The sequence below is a fragment of the Alexandromys fortis genome, unplaced genomic scaffold, assembly GCF_014885135.2.
Source record: "Alexandromys fortis isolate MF-2015 unplaced genomic scaffold, M_Fortis_MF-2015_v1.1 scaffold_205, whole genome shotgun sequence".
Taxonomy (NCBI): Eukaryota; Metazoa; Chordata; class Mammalia; order Rodentia; family Cricetidae; genus Alexandromys; species Alexandromys fortis.
Genome location: NW_026068107.1, coordinates 1,976,976 through 1,995,666, shown reverse-complemented (window position 1 = coordinate 1,995,666; position 18,691 = coordinate 1,976,976). Strand labels below are relative to the sequence as shown.

Sequence of the window (18,691 nt, the reverse complement as noted above, 5' to 3'; positions counted from 1 at the left end):
TTTTTTTTTTTTTTTTGGTTTTGTTTTGGTGTAGCCGTGACTGTTCTGGAACTCACTCTGTAGGCCAGGCTGGCTTCAAACTCACAGGGATCTGCCTGCTCTGTCTCCAAGTGCTGGGATTAAAGGTGTGCACCACCATTGCCGTGCTATTTTATCCATTTTCCACCAGCATGTAATATCTTTGTATAATGATACAGTATAGATAAAATAAGGAAGGGAGGGAGGGCCTGGAAAGATGGCTCCATGGTCTAGAGCACTTGTTACTCTTGCGGAGTTCAGTTCCCAGCACCTATATGGTGACTCAAAACCATCAGAAACTCCAGTTCTAGAGGATCTAATAATGTTCTCTTCTTTCCTTCACTGGTCCAGCCACATATGTGATGCCCATATGTACATGTAGACCGAACATTCATAAAATAAAAAATACAAAGGAAAAGACACCTATTAGAACTGGAAGTATGTTCACCCAAGTCTGACTTAGGGTTAGATGTGGTCTTAGACTTTGAGTTGGGGGGCTGTTGAAGAGTTGGATCCATCCACCTCTGCATGTATTTAGGATTCTTCATGTATCTGCTTGCCTGTGACTGCCCCACTCACAGAGAGGGAGCATAGACATGAGGCTTTCTCTGCTTTGATTTCAGATTTGTGAGCAAAGTAGATGTGTCTTTAAGTCACTAAATTTTGGGATGGGTTGATGCATAGCAAGAGTTGTCTGTAATAGAAAGTTAGGGAATATGTTAAAATATTGAACATGCTAAAAATTCCTTCAAATGCAGTAAAATATTCTGTGTATGAATCAAACATTTTTTTCCTAAATATGTTGTTTCTCAAACTTTTCTGTAGAATTTGATACATTTCCAAACACAGTCTCTGAAGACCTTTGTGAAACTCTTGGTGTTTGTAGAATATCAATGCCAAAAGAAGCCAAGATACTACTGTGAAATAGAGATGGGATTTGTCTTAGTACGTGCCAATAATTACTGTGCAGCTAGAATTAATAAGGTCACAATACTGATAAAGTGACAGAAAAATTAACCCATAGAAGTGAACAAAAGATGGCAGGAACAGACTGAAAGGGAAAAGAGCGCTGGGAGTAAAGGCGGACGCCACCACTGCCCAGCCTAGTACTGAATATTTTTTTTTATTTTTTTATACAGTATTCTGTCTGTGTGTCTGCCTGCAGGCCAGAAGAGGGCACCAGATCTCATTACAGATGGTTGTGAGCCACCATGTGGTTGCTGGGAATTGAACTCAGGACCTTTGGTCTCTGCCCCTTTCAGACTATCTGGCAGTATACCTAAATAGTCCTAACTGTGCAGCAGCTTTCATTGGAATTCCATTGGAATGCTAAACTCTGGACAAGAAAATGTGATTGGAAGTACTATATATACATGACTTTCTATGCTGATATTTAATGCCACTGAAACCCTCTGCATTCTTGTTTACTTGGCTAGGTAAGTATAGGAATTCCAGGAGAAAACTTTGAAAGATTTTTATGGGGATGGTAGAAAAACCTTGAGATGCATGGAAAGTTATTTGAATACCCCAAAACAGACCATATCTTTTCAACAAGTAAATATTTTTCCATGTTAAAATATTGTGACCTTTGTTTCTTTTAAAATATTAGTTATTATCACCCTTACTAATATAACCACCAAGGTTTCTTTCTATCCAAATATGATAGTTTTTTTTCTTAATTTCTTTAGAAAGTTAACTATGTAGCCAAAGATGACCTTGAACTTCAGAATTTCTTTCCTACTTTGGAAAAATTGAGTGCCATGATCATGAGTTTGTACCACCATGCCCAGTTTATACAATCAACACTGGGGTTGAAACCCTGGCCTTCACAAATGCCTGGTGAAACTCTACCAAAAATAATAAATCTTCAGCCTACTGTACTTCTTGAATGCTAAAAATACAATCCTTTCTAAAACTGAATTTTGAAAATGTAAAAGAATTTAATGGGACATATTCAGTGAAGGGTGTTGTCAGGCATTTTTAGTTATCACAGAATAGCACAAACTATTACCTGTCATTCCCATCAATTTATATATCTGTGCATTTATTCATATACAAGTCTGTAGATGTATATATGTGTGTGTGTGTGTGTGTGTGTGTGTGTGTGTGTATCCCAAGTTACTAAGCTTCAGACAGTGTTCTTACTGCTTGGAATGAATTAACCGACATCCCTAATTGTAAAGGTCACAGTCTAGTAAAGGGAGACAGATGGACCAATAAATAAAACTAAAAGCCAAACATGCTAGGACAGAAAAATTCAAAAGATGCTGTAAGAATATTGATAAAAAGAGGAATAAGTTCTTTCCGTGACTGTGGCCCACTAATGGTGAAAGGTATCATTGGGAGTTGATGGTAAGCTGGGGGCTGGAAATGAGAGGGGGGATGACTTGCCAAATGAACACAAGCAAACGAGCAAGCAAGCAGTTGGCTATTACTGGAATATTGAGTGAAAGAATAAAATAAAACTAAAGTAGGTGGCAGCCTCTGATCAAGGTCAGGAATTATTTTTTTTCTATGCCACCTAAACGAAAAGAGGGAAGTAGGAGGAATGACCAGAAGGGAAACTGTGGTTGGTATTGTGTGAGAGTAGAATAAATAATGGAAAGAAAGAAAGACAATTACTGATGTATTAAACTAAAGACAAATGATACAATTCACAGTTTCATTTTGCTATGCAGTGATAATCCATAGAACTGGAGGCAAAGAGATCAATTTGAATTTATTATAACACTTCTCCCTGCAAAAAATAATGGAGCGGAATTTGAAATTGTTGAGTAATGATTGATGTAGAATATTCTAAAGAATGTTTAAACAATGTTGGAAAAATATGCAACACAAGGCAGAGGAAAGAGTAAAACCACAGCTTAAAACCAAATACATTGAATCTGGTAAAAGGGACAGTGGAGAGTAGCCTTGAACTCAGTGGAGAAGAGTCTTGAACTCATTGGCACAGGAAAAAACTTTCTGAACATAACCCATTATAGGCACTAAAATCATCAATTAACAAATGGTACCTCATGAAATTGAAAAGCTTCTGTAAGGCAAAGGACACCATCATTCATTCAAAGTGGCAGCCTACAGATTGGGAAAATTTTTGCCAAATACACATGTGTTAGAGGGTTAATATCCAAAACATACATATAACTGAAAAAGCTGAATATCAAGAAAACAACCCAATTAAAAATGAGGTAAAAATCTAAGGAAAGAATTTTCAAATGAGGAAACTCAAAAGGCTGAGAAACCCTTAAATGTTCAACATCATTGACCATCAGAAAAAGGCAAATGAAAACTACTTTGAGATTTGACCCTATACCTGCCAGAATGGCTAAGATCAATAACACAAATGATGGCTCGTGCTGGTGAGGATATGGAAAAAGGGGAACACTCCCACTCCTCCACTTACACTGCTGGTGGAAGTGCAAGCTTTTACGTCACTTTGGAAATCAACATGGCATTTCCTCACAAAATTGTTAATTATTCTACGTCAAGATCCAGCTATACCACCCTTAGGCATATACCCAAAGGATGTTTCATGTGACCAAAAGAATACTTGCTCAACTATGTTCATTGATGCTCTATTCATAATAACAAGAAATTTGAAACACCCTGGATGTTCCTCAACAGAAGAATGGGTAAAGAAAATGTGATACATTTACACAATGGACTATTACTCAGGTTTTAAAAAAGACATCATGACATTTGCAGGCAAATCAAAGGAACTAGAAAAAAAATCATCATGAATGAGGTAACCCAGACCCAGAAAGATAAAAATAGCATGTATTAGCTTTTATGTACATTTTAGCTTTTAAATAAATGATAACCAAGCTACAGTCCACTGAACCACAGATTTTAGGTATTTAGTAAAAGTACATTTACACAATGGAGTATTACTCACACGTTAAAAAGAATTAAATAATGACATTTGCAATTAAATTAATGGAATTAGTAAAACTCACCCTGGGTGAGACAACCCAATCAACAAGAACAAATATGGTATGTAATTGCCTATATCAGGATGTTAAAAGTTAAGTAAATAATAATTGACCTACAATCCGTAGGGCCACAATGGTTAAGTATAGATTAAGGGACTGGGGACAAACAGATCTTCCTAGTAAAAAGAACTAGAATAGATAGTTAAGGGTGGATACAGGGGGACTGGAATGGGAAGACAAAGTGGAGTGCTGTGTGTGTGTGTGTGTGTGTGTGTGTGTGTGTGTGTTATTAGATTGGAGCCTGAAGAAGTTTGGTTCTGTACAAGTAAAGGATTGCAGCAGCAGCAGTAGCCTATACAAATGGGAACTGAGACGCAAACCTGGGTCCTCTGAAACCACTGAGCTATCTCTTCATCCCATGTTGTGCCTTTTTATTTCAAGAGTACTTTATAACTTCAGAGTACAATACCTACTTAGCAAAATGTGTTTTAAAATGTTATTTTTATACACTTTTTAAAACTGGAATTCTTAGTTTGCTCTGTAGATTACTCACTGTTAGTCTGTAAAAGCACAATGCTCTTTCTGTACATGTTCTATGTCCTGAAGCTTTGTTTAATTTATTTCATACAACTTTGTTTTTTGAAATCTACTTGATAAGGTCATGTCACCTGAGAATAAAGATACTTGTACAGGCTTTTCTGGCCTTGGGTATCTATCTATCTATCTATCTATCTATCTATCTATCTATCTATCTATCTATCTATCTATCTTGCTTGGTTGCTTTGGTTAAGACTTCATGTACCAACTTGGTTTAGGAGAAATATCAAACTCTGAGGATCCTTACTCCATTTCTTGTTCATCACATAGGAAAACCTTACAGTTTTTCAACATTCAGTATATAATTTTCACTGAGTTTTTCATATATGACCTTTATTCTGTTCAAGTAATTTCTTTCCATTTCTAATTTGCTCCATATGTTTTTATCATGAAAGGTTGTTGAGATTTTTCAAAAGCTTCACCCACAGCTATTAAGATGCTTATGTGATTTTCATATGGTGAACCATCTGTACATTCCAGGGTAAATCCAACTTGGTCATGGTGCATAATCCTTTTAACATGCAATTGAGTTCAGGTTGCTGGCATTTTATTGAAGATTTCTGCATTTATATTCTTCAAGAATATTGATTAGCTTTAGTTTTCTAGTAATGTCTTTGTCTGGTTTTGCTAGTTGGGTAATATTGGTCTAGTAGAATGTGTTTGGAAGTGTCTCAATTTAAATGCTCTAAAAACATTGAGAATTGCAAATAATTCTGTAAATGTAAGGTAGGCTTATCCAGTATATATATTCCATGGGCGCCTGGAATCTTCTTTGTTGTGAAACTTTTTATTCCTTATCCAGTAGTCACATTCATTATTATTTGTTCAAACTTTCTCTTTCTTTATGATTTAGCTTCCTTGATTTATGATTCTAGGAATTTACTCATGACCTTGAAATTATTTAAGTCATTGTCTATATGATTTTAACACCATAGAAGTAACAGAATATTGTGTCACCAGTTATTTCTATGCTTTTATTTATGATTTTATTTATTTGAGTCTATTCCTTCATACTTAGAATTTAATCCAGGGATGCAAGCTTTGCATTCTAGGCAAGTTATACACTTGACATACAGCAATAATGTCGCCTTCCTCTGAAACAGTTTTGTCAATGTCTTAATAATGAAGTAGTACCTAGTTTTAGTGATTTTTTTCTATTTTGTTTTTATTCTCTATTTTTATTATTCCCCTTCTTCCTCTTCTTCCTCCTTTGCTAAATTTGGGCATTTAAGCTTAATTTCTTGTTTAGAAGTATAAAGCTAAATTAAAGATAGATTGTTACTTTGAAATATTGACTCTTGTTTAAAGGGGTTACTAACAACTATAAACTTTTTTGTCAGTGTATTAACTGCATAAGGGGCTTTCATTATATTTCAATGCATGCACATAATGTATTTAGTCATATTAACCAATTCTATTAAATTGTGTTAGTCCTTCTTGCCCTTCTCCTGTTTTACTAATAGTCCCCAGTTGTCTTTCGTGTGCTCCAGCCGCTGATTTTATATATGACATAAAACATGCAATACTTGTCTTTATGGGACTTTTTTATTTAACACAAAACTAAAATGCTTAGCATTATATTTGTTGTATCTCGTAGGTTTTTAATGTTACATTTTCATCTCTTTTTGTCTCAAGATAGTATCTCCTCTCTTTAACTTTTGATTCCTTGTTTAACCCACTTGTTGTCCAACAACATTCTTTAGTTTACCCATATGAATTTTATCTTTTTTTAAAACATTTCAATTTCTACTTTTATTCCATAATGGAAGGAAAAGCTACTTAAATGTGTAAATAGTTGTCTTAGGACATAGCACATGATAAAACCTGGAATATGTTCCAGACGTATTTTTAAAAAAGACTCTGGATGGTATTTCAATGTTGTGAAGAAAGCTTGTTTTTTGCTTTTCTGAGCCACTTTGGTTATAGCATTAAGTTCTATTAGTATGTGTGCATGTCTGTGTGTGTGTGTGTGTGTGAGTATGTATGAAAGGGAGGGAGAAAGAGACAGAGAGAAAGCCTGAGACAGAAAGTGATATTTGGAGGGAAGAATTATCACTATGATTATTTTTAATTCTTTCCCATGTAATTTATATATGCCCATTTATTTATATCCAGCTTATATAGGCTTGTTTGATTAGTTTGATTAGGTCATATGACTCTGTTTGCTATGTTTCAAGCATTGTGTTGGAGTGTGTGTTTACAAACTCGATCTGAAGAAAGTCCTACATTACCCAGTCTAATTAGAAATTCTTGAGGTCTTTCAAGAAATTGAAAGCATCCAGTGTTTTTTTTTGTGTGTGCGTTATCTGGGCTTATATTGATCATTTTTCAGTTATAGAACATTTCCAGATTTTATCCAAGAATGCATAATTTATTTATCCTTTTTATATCAGTCTGTAGTGGTATACATCTCCAACCACGTAAAATCTGCTTATTCCATTCACATTCAGTAATGTGAGACAGCAATTAATCTCTTGGGAGTCATTCACACAAAATCAGAATATTAGATGTACAGGAAGTTATATAAGAAAGAGACATTGATCTTGGCTTCTCATCAGTCCTCATTGTTCGCCATGATCAGAGAGTCCGGTTTTATCCCATGTTTTTTCAGTCACAGTCCAGCTGGCCTTGGTGAGCTCCCAATAGATCAGCCCCACTGTCTCAGTGGGTGGGTGCACCCCTTGTGGATCTGACATCCTTGCTCATGTTCTCCCTCCTTCCGCTCCTGGCTTGGTGAGAGCCTAGCCAGTTTGGATGTTCACCTTCCTAGAAATGGACGGAGGGGGGAGGACCTTGGACTTTCCACAGGGCAGGGAACCCTGACTGCTCTTTGGAGTGGAGAGGGAGAGGGAGAGGAGTGGGGGGAGGGGGAGAAGGGTGGGAGGATGGGGAGGGAAATGGGAGGCTGGGAGGAGGCGGAAACTTTTTTTTCCTTTTCTCAATAAAAAAAAAGAAAGAGACATTGATAGTTATGTTTACAAATAAGATATACAGCAGGGGAGTTGAAAGAAAAAGGAATAATTAATTAAAAACAAATATTATGCAGAGTAGATTACATACACTAAAATAATCCCCTTGAAAAGACAGCTGGACAATACTGATAGAATTATTTATTGGCATATTTAGACACAATGAAAGGCAGAGTGTTAAGCAGAGACCAGAGCTTCATGGAAAAATGTAAACACAGTCTTGCTATTGACAAATGAAAACCTCACTCTCACTCAGCTAATTCTGTCTATTACAAGGGGGTTGGATCTCCTGTTCTGCACACTATAGTTTTCCGCAGCGCTATTAGCGCATCGCTTGCTGTCATTTGTCTTTCATTTCAAGAGTTCTTTTTCCATCAGAAGGTTATAAAAGCTGAATGCTCAGGACTAAACATGGGGAACAAGAAATAACTAGTTGCATTGAGAACCAGTGTGGAAAGTTTACAAGTTTTTTTTTTATTTCTATGAACAAAATAAACACTTAAGAGAACAGGTGTTTTTAGGTTAATAAACTACTTGGTTGAAAGGGGAAGTCAACACAGGGAGAACTAAATAAATAATCTTTGTAATACACTCATACGCATATACTAGCAGGTTAATAACAAGTCTGAGCTAACACATAGGATCAGGTTAATAGTCAGTGATTTGCTAGTGGAGCAGTTAATCCCTTTTACATATGTTCAGCTAAACTGCCTGTGGGTATTAGAAAAGACTTTAATCACTGTATATGGCCTTGGTTAATGTTATTTTGTATCCACCCTACTTTACTGAAATATTAATGGAATTAATTAAATGATGCCTGAAATGTCTTCGAGTTCCTTGGAGAAAAACACTGTGTGACTATGAAATGTTATTGAAATTCACCCTTCCCCTTCTTTGATGCTTTGATTTAGCATGAGTCTCCTTCCTTCTTGAGTGCTTTTATTTTCCCATAATTGAGAAAAGCAGGTTTTAAAGCAGGGGTTTGTAACCTGATTCCTTCTCTGGTCTAAAACCTCATCCCTAGCCGTACTCACACTTTTTGTGTAGTGCTAACTCATCATCAAAGTAAGCCTCAAGATACACTATGGTTGACATCTCAACAAGTTAAATGTAATTAAACATCTTGGCTATAGATGGAAAATTACCATAATAGCAAAGGTATACTATAAACACATCTGCAACTAATTAAAAAATTAAACAGTCTGATATAGGCCCTCAGTGAGCCAGAACTCTTCTGTTAATGGAAATGAAGTACCTTATAATAATATGCAAATTTTAAATATACATTAGACTTAGTCCCAGGTTACTATCATATTCATAAACTATATCACAGCATATTTGGTGACAATTATCACCCAAATATGTATTGATATAATTTTGATATGTTTTGCTGATTGTTAATTATATTACACATCTTTTAATGTATTTATTGGTTGTCTGTATACCTTTTTGGAGAAATGTCTATAGCTCCTTGTTTACATGATAAAAATGGGCTGTGAGTAATTACAAACTTTTCCAAGCTAGAAAGCAGTTTGTAAGTAATAAGACCAAATTGGCAACTTACAATTTACCCATAGTGCCTATTGAAGTTAAACATGTTGTTGTTTCAGTTCCATCATACTGGAAGCATAACTTTGTTCTCTCTCTATTTTTTTCAATAGATTTTGGACAGAAAGGGAGTAACCATCCTTGTGGAAATCAGGTGAGTATCCACTATGATTTGATTCAGTGAGAAGACAAATATCATTGAATGAACAGCATTTTTGGCTTTGAAACCAAAGCTCAAATTCCTTTCCAAGTGGTAAACTAATCCGGAAACTGTAGGGATACCTAAAAAGTGGCTATCAAGTGCAAGGCAATAAATCAAAGTTTCCTGTAAGAGTGTATAGTTAAATGATCAGAAACCTATATAACATATTGTCAAAAAACATTTATATAGGGAGAGTAAGCAAGAGACAAAAATAAGTTTAAAGCTAAGAACGTTCTACTACTGGAAAAAATTTTAATGAATATGTGACCACTGAGGGAAGACATTATTCCCCCAAAGTTTATCTTGTCTATGTTCCACAGCAATAGAATCAATTCTGCAGGAGATATTAGTAGTTCTATCTTCTAGGACACTTAATGATTAATGGATGCTCTTCAATGTCTGATACTGGAAAACAGAGTAATAATTTTTCACTATATATAATTCTATATCGTGAACTAGGGTAAACACATATATTCTCCCTTATACCTTGAGTGGTGTATATAATTTTATATAAATACAAATGACCATGCATGACTTTATCTTATACTTTAGCTACACGTCTAGAAATCTGAAGGAAGTGTCTAGCACATTCACATATGAGCTACCCTTAAATGTCCTCACAGTTGAGATAGAAGAACATCTTCGAATAATTTAGATAATTCCTTAAATATCCTTTATACTTTAAAAACATAGGCATGAAGTAATCACTGCAATTTTTTTGCTCCCTTATAAATAGACTTCTTCAAGACATGACTCAGATATGTCAGGCGTGGTTTACAGATATCTGGTGTTACTAAAGAAGTTCATGCTTATAATTCAAGCAACCAGGAGGCAGACATAGGAAGATCATTCTTTCAGGACCACTTTGGACTATTTAGATTTCAGGGCCACCTTGATTTAGATAGTGAGACTCTATCTCAAATACATAGGGGTGGGGATATAGCTCCATGGTTAAAAAAATTGTCTAGCATATGTAAGGCTCAAACTTCATCCTCAGATTACAGTAATCATTATCATCATCATCACCATCATCATAATAAATATTTTTGTTTTCATCATATACACATCATTAAATTCCAAATTATGACAACATTTAATGAAATAATCATGTATCCCTTTTCATATAAATAATTCTCTCTTCATGTTTTTAGAATAATTAGTTGATCTCCCTTGGTTTGCTTATTCTCTGCAAACTTTAGAAAGAGCTGAATAATTTTAATAATTTTGATAAGCTAAACTGACTCAAATGTGTAATAAATAGATTTTGCCCTCTGGGATATTGTGTGTCTGTGCATGTGTGCATGCAGATGTACTTAGTGTGACTGAACTCAGTTATCCATGTATGTGTATGTAGTAGCCAAAGGTCAGCTTCAGGTATCTTTCTTTATTACTCTCCTTATGACTTTCTAAGACAGTGTCTTTCACCGAACCTAGGTCTTGCAGGTTAGGTTAGAATGGCAGGCCAAAGAACTTCAAAGTATATGACTATGCATGGCCCCGATTTCCCAAACCAACACTAGGGTTACAGGTAAGTGCTATCACACATGATATTTATGTGGATGCTAGGGATCAGAGTTCAAGTTCTATTCATTGTGTGGCAAACACCTTACCCATTGAGCCACCTATCAGTCTCTAGCAGCCTATTTTTAATATTGCTGTATTGAAGTAAATAGTGGGTTTAAAAGATTTTACCTCTGGCAACTTTTAATTTTTTCTAATGAATCTAGTGTTTGAGTTGAGATTAGCGATCTATGTAAAGGTGTTGGGCAAACACCTTTAATGTATTAGATTCTGCCACAGGACAGCCACTCTCCTATTTCTCATTTCAGTTTTAGGTGTTCTCATATCACCTCGGAATTCTTCTTATCTATCTGCCTTCTCTACTATGATAGTTTGATTGTAATTGCCTTTGTAAGCTCATAGAGAGTGACACTATTAGGAGGTGTGGCTCTGTTGGAGTATGTATGGCCTTGTTAGAGGAATATGTCACTGTGGTGGTGAGCTTTAAGGTCTCATACATGCCCAATCCATGCCCAGTGGTTCAGCCCACTTCTTGTTGTCTTCTGATCAAGACGTAGCCAGCACCATACCTGCCTGCATACCACCATGATACCCACTGTGATGATAATGGGCTGAACCTCTGAAACTGAACTACCTCAATTAAATATTTTCCTCTGTAAGAGCTGCCATGGTCATGATGTTTCTTTATAGCAATAGAAATCCTAACTAAAACACCAACTAAACTGAGTACCTCTTCATTCTAGAAAGTTCATTTCATTCAATTCTGTATCTTTTGTTAATATTTTGTTATTAAAAATAGCAATATAAATTGCAATGCAACATTAATAGTTATTGGGAAGATATTAAGTGCTTTCCTTTTCATCTGTTGAGAAATTTATTAACATTGGTATAGTAAAGGTTTGTTTCTTAAATAAAAAGCTGAATTTACCTTCAGAGAAAGAAAATAAAGAGAAAAGAGGAAAGAATTGGATTTGCCCAATCTTAGTGCATATTATTTTTCTTTTCATATTTTGTGCATTATTCCAGGCAGCTTCAGCTGCATAAGCTTGTTATGTGGGAGCAGTAGTTTTCTGACTACTTTGTTAAGAATGTGTTTATAATCTCACAGTGTATAGTTATTCAGTTAAGATTAATCTTCTCTCAGAATTATAATGTGAACACAATTTAGCAACAACCGAACTGTCATCGCTTTGTCAGCAAAAATGTATGTAAATTTCTAGAACCTTGTGGATGACTAATGGATTACACTATAACAGAAAGAAGTTGAGATTTTTATTTTCCTCTAGAGACACAACAAAATATCTGTACTGATGCCAAATCTATGTCCTAAAGTACTTATTTTTACTGAAAAATGTTGTTAGACTACCTTTAGGGACAGCTAGAACTGAAAACAGATTGTAAACCTCAAGTTCCTTACACCACATTTTCTAAAGCTACCTGGAAATTCATGCTCAATATTTCTGATACAATTTTCTTTATGCATAATGAGAATGTGAGTGTTCTTCCGGAGGGGAAATGGAATTAAAGATGATCTAGATAACCTAAATTTTGTTCTTTTTAATAAAAGTATACCCATTGCCTAACAAAGTATCTCTATTTTAGTGACCACTGTCAATGATTTGAGTTTCTTGATGACTTTTGTGTCAGAGTCTAAGAATAGTTAGCCTCTGACAAGAAAACAGATGCTAGAACAGCTGGACTGGATGATTCATTTCCAAGAAGGTTTCTTCATTTACATGTCTGATACCTTGGTACTAACTGAACTTTTTCTCTCCACATGATTGATGTTGTGCCCATGTGACTTGAGTGAGTTTCATGTAGTTTCATGTAGCATGGTGGTTTTAAAGCTGATCAAAAGACTGGGAGAGAAGTTGTAAGTCCCTCAACCTAGCTCCTAGAATCTTAAAACAATATTTATGTCCTACTCTATTAGTTAAGCCTACCCTTGAGACCAACCAAGAGTTTGAAGAGTAACAAAACCCACAAACATATTGTAGGAGTAGCAGAAACATGTATGTTTTTACCATATAGTTGCCTTGAATTTTAAGAGATTACATTTATCAGACCCTCATTTAAGAAGATGCTTAGGTATTTGGATTTGGCTATTGTGTTCCTCGGAAACTTATAAACATTTTGATCTAGTTTGAGGATATCTGAAGCTTAAAAAAATACACTGGATAAATTTTGGAATCTGGTGAAAATGATTTCTAGATGTTTTATTATTACTAAATTATCAATGTTTGTTATTGAATTTTGAAATCCGCCCTGTTTTGTGTGAACATGTATTCCAATATACACCAAAGTATCCCTCCAATACTACCATGCTATATTAATTTTTTATATTTCCTCAGACATAAACTGAGACATCCAATAAACTATTGTCTTTTTCTAATTCTTTTTTCCTATAATGAGGTTTTTTTTAAGTGTTTATCATTCTGATTACAGATCTCTCATTAAGGCTCAGAACTTGATATTTACAGTGCTCATAACAATTTCTTTACTACTAAGGACTACAAAGAACTTACAAAATGATTTCTCATTTGAAGAAATAGTTTCAAATAAATAAAACCACTACAAATTACACTGTACTTGTTTAAATGCAGAAGATCTAGTGACCAATTTTGTTTTACTTTTGCTAAATGATCTGGTTACTTCAACATCTTGTAGAAACATCCTTTTGAGATGAAAAATGGGTACTTCTCTATCTTTCTGTCAAAAAAGTTGTGTTCAGACTAAATAGTTCGACATGATACCTTAGACATAAACTATAAATATAAATTAGATAATTATAATAATTTTATAAGGTGGTAATATTAGTGGGATGTGTTGTTATGTGTTGGAATATTTGTTCATACAAAGCAAATATATTGTAGATGTTGCAAACAACCCATACAAGGCTATACTTTGTGAAACTGAGTAGGATTTATCCCTTAAAAAGGCCTGTTTCCTTGTTTTGAGCTAGGTTGAGAGAAACTTACAACTTTTCTATGGAAGTGTGCACAATGGCAGAAAAGAACAAAGGGTCTTTCCACCGTCATCATAAACAAAATTCATTCCAGTTTTATTTGGGATATTTCTGAAAATTTTGTCTTCTCTGCTTAGTATATAAGTTTTCTTTTTAAAAAATCTGTCCACTAGATGTCTCAATGTAAAATAATAATAAAAGATCATGAATGTCTTTATGCAACCCCTGGAAAACCAGAGCACACCGCTGACATATTTGCATCTTAATAGTGTAAGTTAAACTAATTGGGTAGAAAAAATTTAAGTAAATCTATAGTTTTTCATTTCCTTTAACAAAATATAATAATTTAAAAAATAATATGGGAAAGTTGGAAAAACAATAGTCTTATATTTCAGCAACATTTACAAATCATCTACTACCCCCAAAGTCCAATATCTTTATTATATCTCATCTTTTGGTTTAAACAGACTTAACATGAGTACTCACATTGTTAGGCAGCATTTAAAAGCTACATTTTAGAATAGCAGACAAGACTTTAGGAACATAACTTTCTCTCTCCTCTTTTTAAATTAGAATAAAATTCTACCAATCCAAGTTTGGTTGGTAAAATCAAAACAAGAGTTTATAATTTCACAAGCAAGTAGAAATATTGTGTATAATTTGTAGGCACCACCATGGTCACAAATTACAAAAGATCATATAGTTTCGAAAATTCACTTAGCTATTCCACTCTTTGTTATTAATTGAAAAACTTCAGATTACTATGGTCAAACTGAAGATAGAAAAAAGCTCACAAATGTTAAGTAACATATTTTAGATTAAAGGCCACATTTTGGAAAAAAAAACAAAGTAGGCCTGCCTCTAAGCTTTATTCTTATTGTTCTTTCAAATAATGTGCATTGAAGAAAGGGAAGACATACACACACACAAGCACACAAGCTTGACGTTTTATGCTCTTGTTTGAGACTGTGAAGAGAGTAGTACTCATAAATCAACTTGTTACTTTTCCTGATATCATATGATTCATAAATATTCAGGATCTTGTCTTTAAAATGGGTTTTAAATAACACTGGATTGTGTTGTTGGAAATAATATTATCAAATCATTTTAAAGGCTGCACCAAGCCCTGTCTTTTATGAAGTGCTTAGTCTCCAGAAGTTAATGGTCTCCAAATAAAATTTTTTTGGCTGACACATGTATGGAAAGTTTTCTGTACCAATCATCGATGCAAGACAACCATGAATCTATCAATCACAGAGTTAAAAAGCTCTGTCGTATAGCACACTTAATACTCAGTGTAACAAATTAGTATTACCATTCCTCCATGCAATACAAACTCATTTCCTTAAACTGCTATTGTACTGAATGCCAGGGTTATAAATGAGCAGAACACAAATTGATTTGCATGTAATAACAGTGGCAATAAACCTTTCCTGGTTCATGCAATTTTCCCCATCTGTTAACAGAGAACAAGTTTAGGATCTATTATTATTCCCAGAAGAAGACTTACCCAGCTGGACATCTATCACACTTGGCTGATTTTCCATGGGGAACAATGGCTTGGGAGGCTTGTCTGTGAGCAAAGCTAAAAGAGAAAATGAAAGAAAGTAATGGAAAAATTGAGATAAATTATAGAGTAAAGATGATTCCATCGTGTATGATATTTAATGTTTATAGACTTGATGGTGTGTAAACATTTATTAGATAGTGTTCATACTTGGGCTGTTACTCTAGCCATACAATATCCATTTCCCAGTAAATTTAGAGCTCCATTGATTCACTTAAAATAGGATATCCGCACAGCTATATATTCCAACGCATTCATACAAATGGACTGCTTATTTTGGATGTATATTCATAAGCTTGTATGTGTCAAGAAATATAGATTGAAAAAAATAAAATCATAGAAACATTGAAATTCACATATTTGCTTTGTAGCACTAAATAGTGAAAACGAATTGCAGTAGATTTCCCGTAGCATAAACTTTGCAAGAGTCCAAGGCATCCCCACTTTTGCCCTAATCTTCAGTAACGCAAGCAAGACTGATAGCTCTTTAGGGACTGGTTTTAAAAAGTCAGTCTCTTTGGATCTCTGTGAGTTCAAGGCCAACCTGGTCTACAGAGCGAGTTCCAGGACAGGCAACAAAGCTACAGAGAAGGAATTTTTAAGTAGGGACTTTGATGTCAATGTGAAACTTAAAGGATAAAATAAAGGACCTTTGTGATGAGACTTATCAAGAATGATGTATGTACAAAGGAAGCACCTGATGAGAAGGAATTGCATGGGTAATGTGAAGAACCAATGGTTCATGGAATAAACAATACAACTTGGAAATGACACCACATAGACAGGGAAGGACTCAATCCTGAAGGGTTTTAAGAAATATACCAATGGATTGGGGCATGATATGGTAGGCTATAATGTCATTAGTGATTCTTGGAGTAAAACAATTACTCAAATGTCAACTGAATCTAATGATGGTGAACATGGCATGTAGGATGTGCTGGAGTGCAAGAAAAGTGAGTGAGAAAATGGTACTAAAGGCGAGGCAGGGTAAAGCAATGAGTAAGACCATGAGTCTGGAAAAACGGTAAAAAAAGAAACAAATCGTAAGGATAATCAGAAGAAAACAGCAGAGGAATATGTCAAATATACTGTTGTCAGAAAGACAGTCTTATCCTATTATTCATATATTGAATTTATTTAAATTACTACTGTTTTCATATCTTGCTTAAACTATATAACTTGATCTTGCCTCTTTAAAATGTTTTATAAGTCCTTTTAATGCACAAGAGGCTTAGCTATGGGGTAGGTTACAAAAGACAATAATTAAATCATAATTAATAAACCATTTGGGAAATCTCTGCTGATGTGAAAGGGTCTATCTCAGCGTTGAGCATTGATTATAGGGGCACTATCTCATTGTGAAGTGTTGATTACAGGATATGTACAGTTATAGAAATAAACGATCATGATGAGAGTCTCAAAAATACTTCTTGATAACCAAAAATACATCATAAATATATGTAGAAAAGATATTTATATAACATAAGCTCCATCTTCCTTAGCTGCCCGTGATAGAAAAAAAATGCTAAATGAATTGTTTTCATTTTTTAACAAATCTTCATTGGTAGCCAACAAAATAGTCTTACAGAATTTAACATTTTTAATTCAAGCAGACTTGTAAATAATGTATACAGACCTAAATATCTAATATACAATCTTTACAATGTATAATAAATAATTATAATGTATTATACTTTCAGTTGATTTTAATAATATGATCTTTAATTGTTATTTAGAATATAAGAAATAAAAGCTTAAACATCTGAATTCAAAATCCAATCACATATGATACTCAGATTGGCTTTTATAGTTCACTACTGTCAGTAACAACCAAATATTTGAAACCACTTAAATTTCCATTGATAAAACTTTGGCTAAATAAAATTGTAGTAATTTTATATATTTATATCATATATTATAATACATTAGATTGAAAGAATGAGATACAGTAGATTAAAAGAATGAGATACATTTGTAAATCTGATATAAACATATCTCTACAACACATTGCAAAGAAGCAAGGTCATAAATACAGTATATAGCGTGGTACTACTAAATATGTAACTGCAAATGTTTTAAATGCATAAAATTTAGATAAATATGGAATATTCTGTCATAAGGTGTCACTAAGGTGAGGAACTGGTTAGCTGAGGAATAGTGGGAAACAAGGGCAATGCAGAATGGTAGCCTATACAAAAATTCAAGTAACATTATGCAGATTGAGCAGGTATATATTTAGCAGTATACATAAACAAATTATATATATCACAATTTAATGAAAAAGAGGCCATGAATTTTCACTGCCTAGGGGATTAGCCTTCAGCAGTGCAGGGCTCAAAGTTAATCCATGCATGAGCATAAAACATTTTATCTCGGGGGTAAGGGAAAAGATATACACTCTCTTGATGGTTTCCTTCTAATCTTTTCTTTATTCTTCTTTTACCTCCTCTTTATGCTTTATTTTCCTGGTAATTTCATTCCCTCATTCTTGATGTTTTTCTTCTAACTCTATCTTTATTCTTGATGTTTTCCTTCTAACCCCTTCTAACACTACCTTTATTCTTTTCCTTACAGATTATATATGCCAGCAAAATCTTTAGGGCAATATAAAAATTACAATGTGGTTACATTCTATTTTTCAAGTGAATGATTACAATGAGTACAAGTAAAAACATGTTTTCCATATTTTTACATGATTAAACATTTTACATATTACAGGTAAAAAACACATTATTCCAAGAACTCACGAACATTCATACCCTAGCAGCTCGTTATAGATTAACAGTGTAGGCAAGCAAGGTATTCTTTTACTAGCAGGCTGCATTTTTGTAACTACAAAGAAAGGACTAATCACTTTATTACTTATCTTGAAAGGTAATCTTATAAGGAATCTTAAAGGAATCACAAACCTAAACTTTTATACATGAAAAGCAATCAGCTCTACTTTACATCTTTAGGGTGCATACCTCTCAGGAGATTAAAGAGAAATGGATATTATAGAGAATTTAACATCATCTTCGCCCATCAACCAATCCTACCAAGAAAGGCGCATCAGCTAATTGAATTGTGATCCCTAGGCCAATCCAGTGGTTTCATGACAGGCAATGAGTCAGCTGAGCAATGATTGCTTTAGAACTTCTCACACATATACACCTTTAACCCCAAAACTCAAGAGAGGGAGAAAATAAAATTGCATCTTCTGTCCAACAATTCACTGTAGGATATTTAAATGTGGACCCTTATTTCATGCTAGAACCATGCGTAGGCTTTGGAATTACCAGAAAGTCCTGAGTGTTTCATAATAAACTAGCAACTGATCCATTCATCTGGATCTTGACCACCAGCTCAAAGCCAAACCTTATGGCACCCCCA

The 18,691-nt window shown here is 34.3% G+C and overlaps 1 protein-coding gene across 1 annotated transcript in view; it reads right to left on the bottom strand.

Annotated features, from left to right (window-relative positions):
• Positions 1-18,691, bottom strand: part of Il1rapl2 (interleukin 1 receptor accessory protein like 2) — a 634,164-nt gene that overhangs the window by 294,651 nt on the left and 320,822 nt on the right. The window contains exon 5 of the mRNA XM_050124199.1: positions 15,263-15,337. Within this exon, the coding sequence (XP_049980156.1) occupies positions 15,263-15,337 (75 nt within the window). The remainder of the gene's footprint in view (positions 1-15,262; positions 15,338-18,691) is intronic.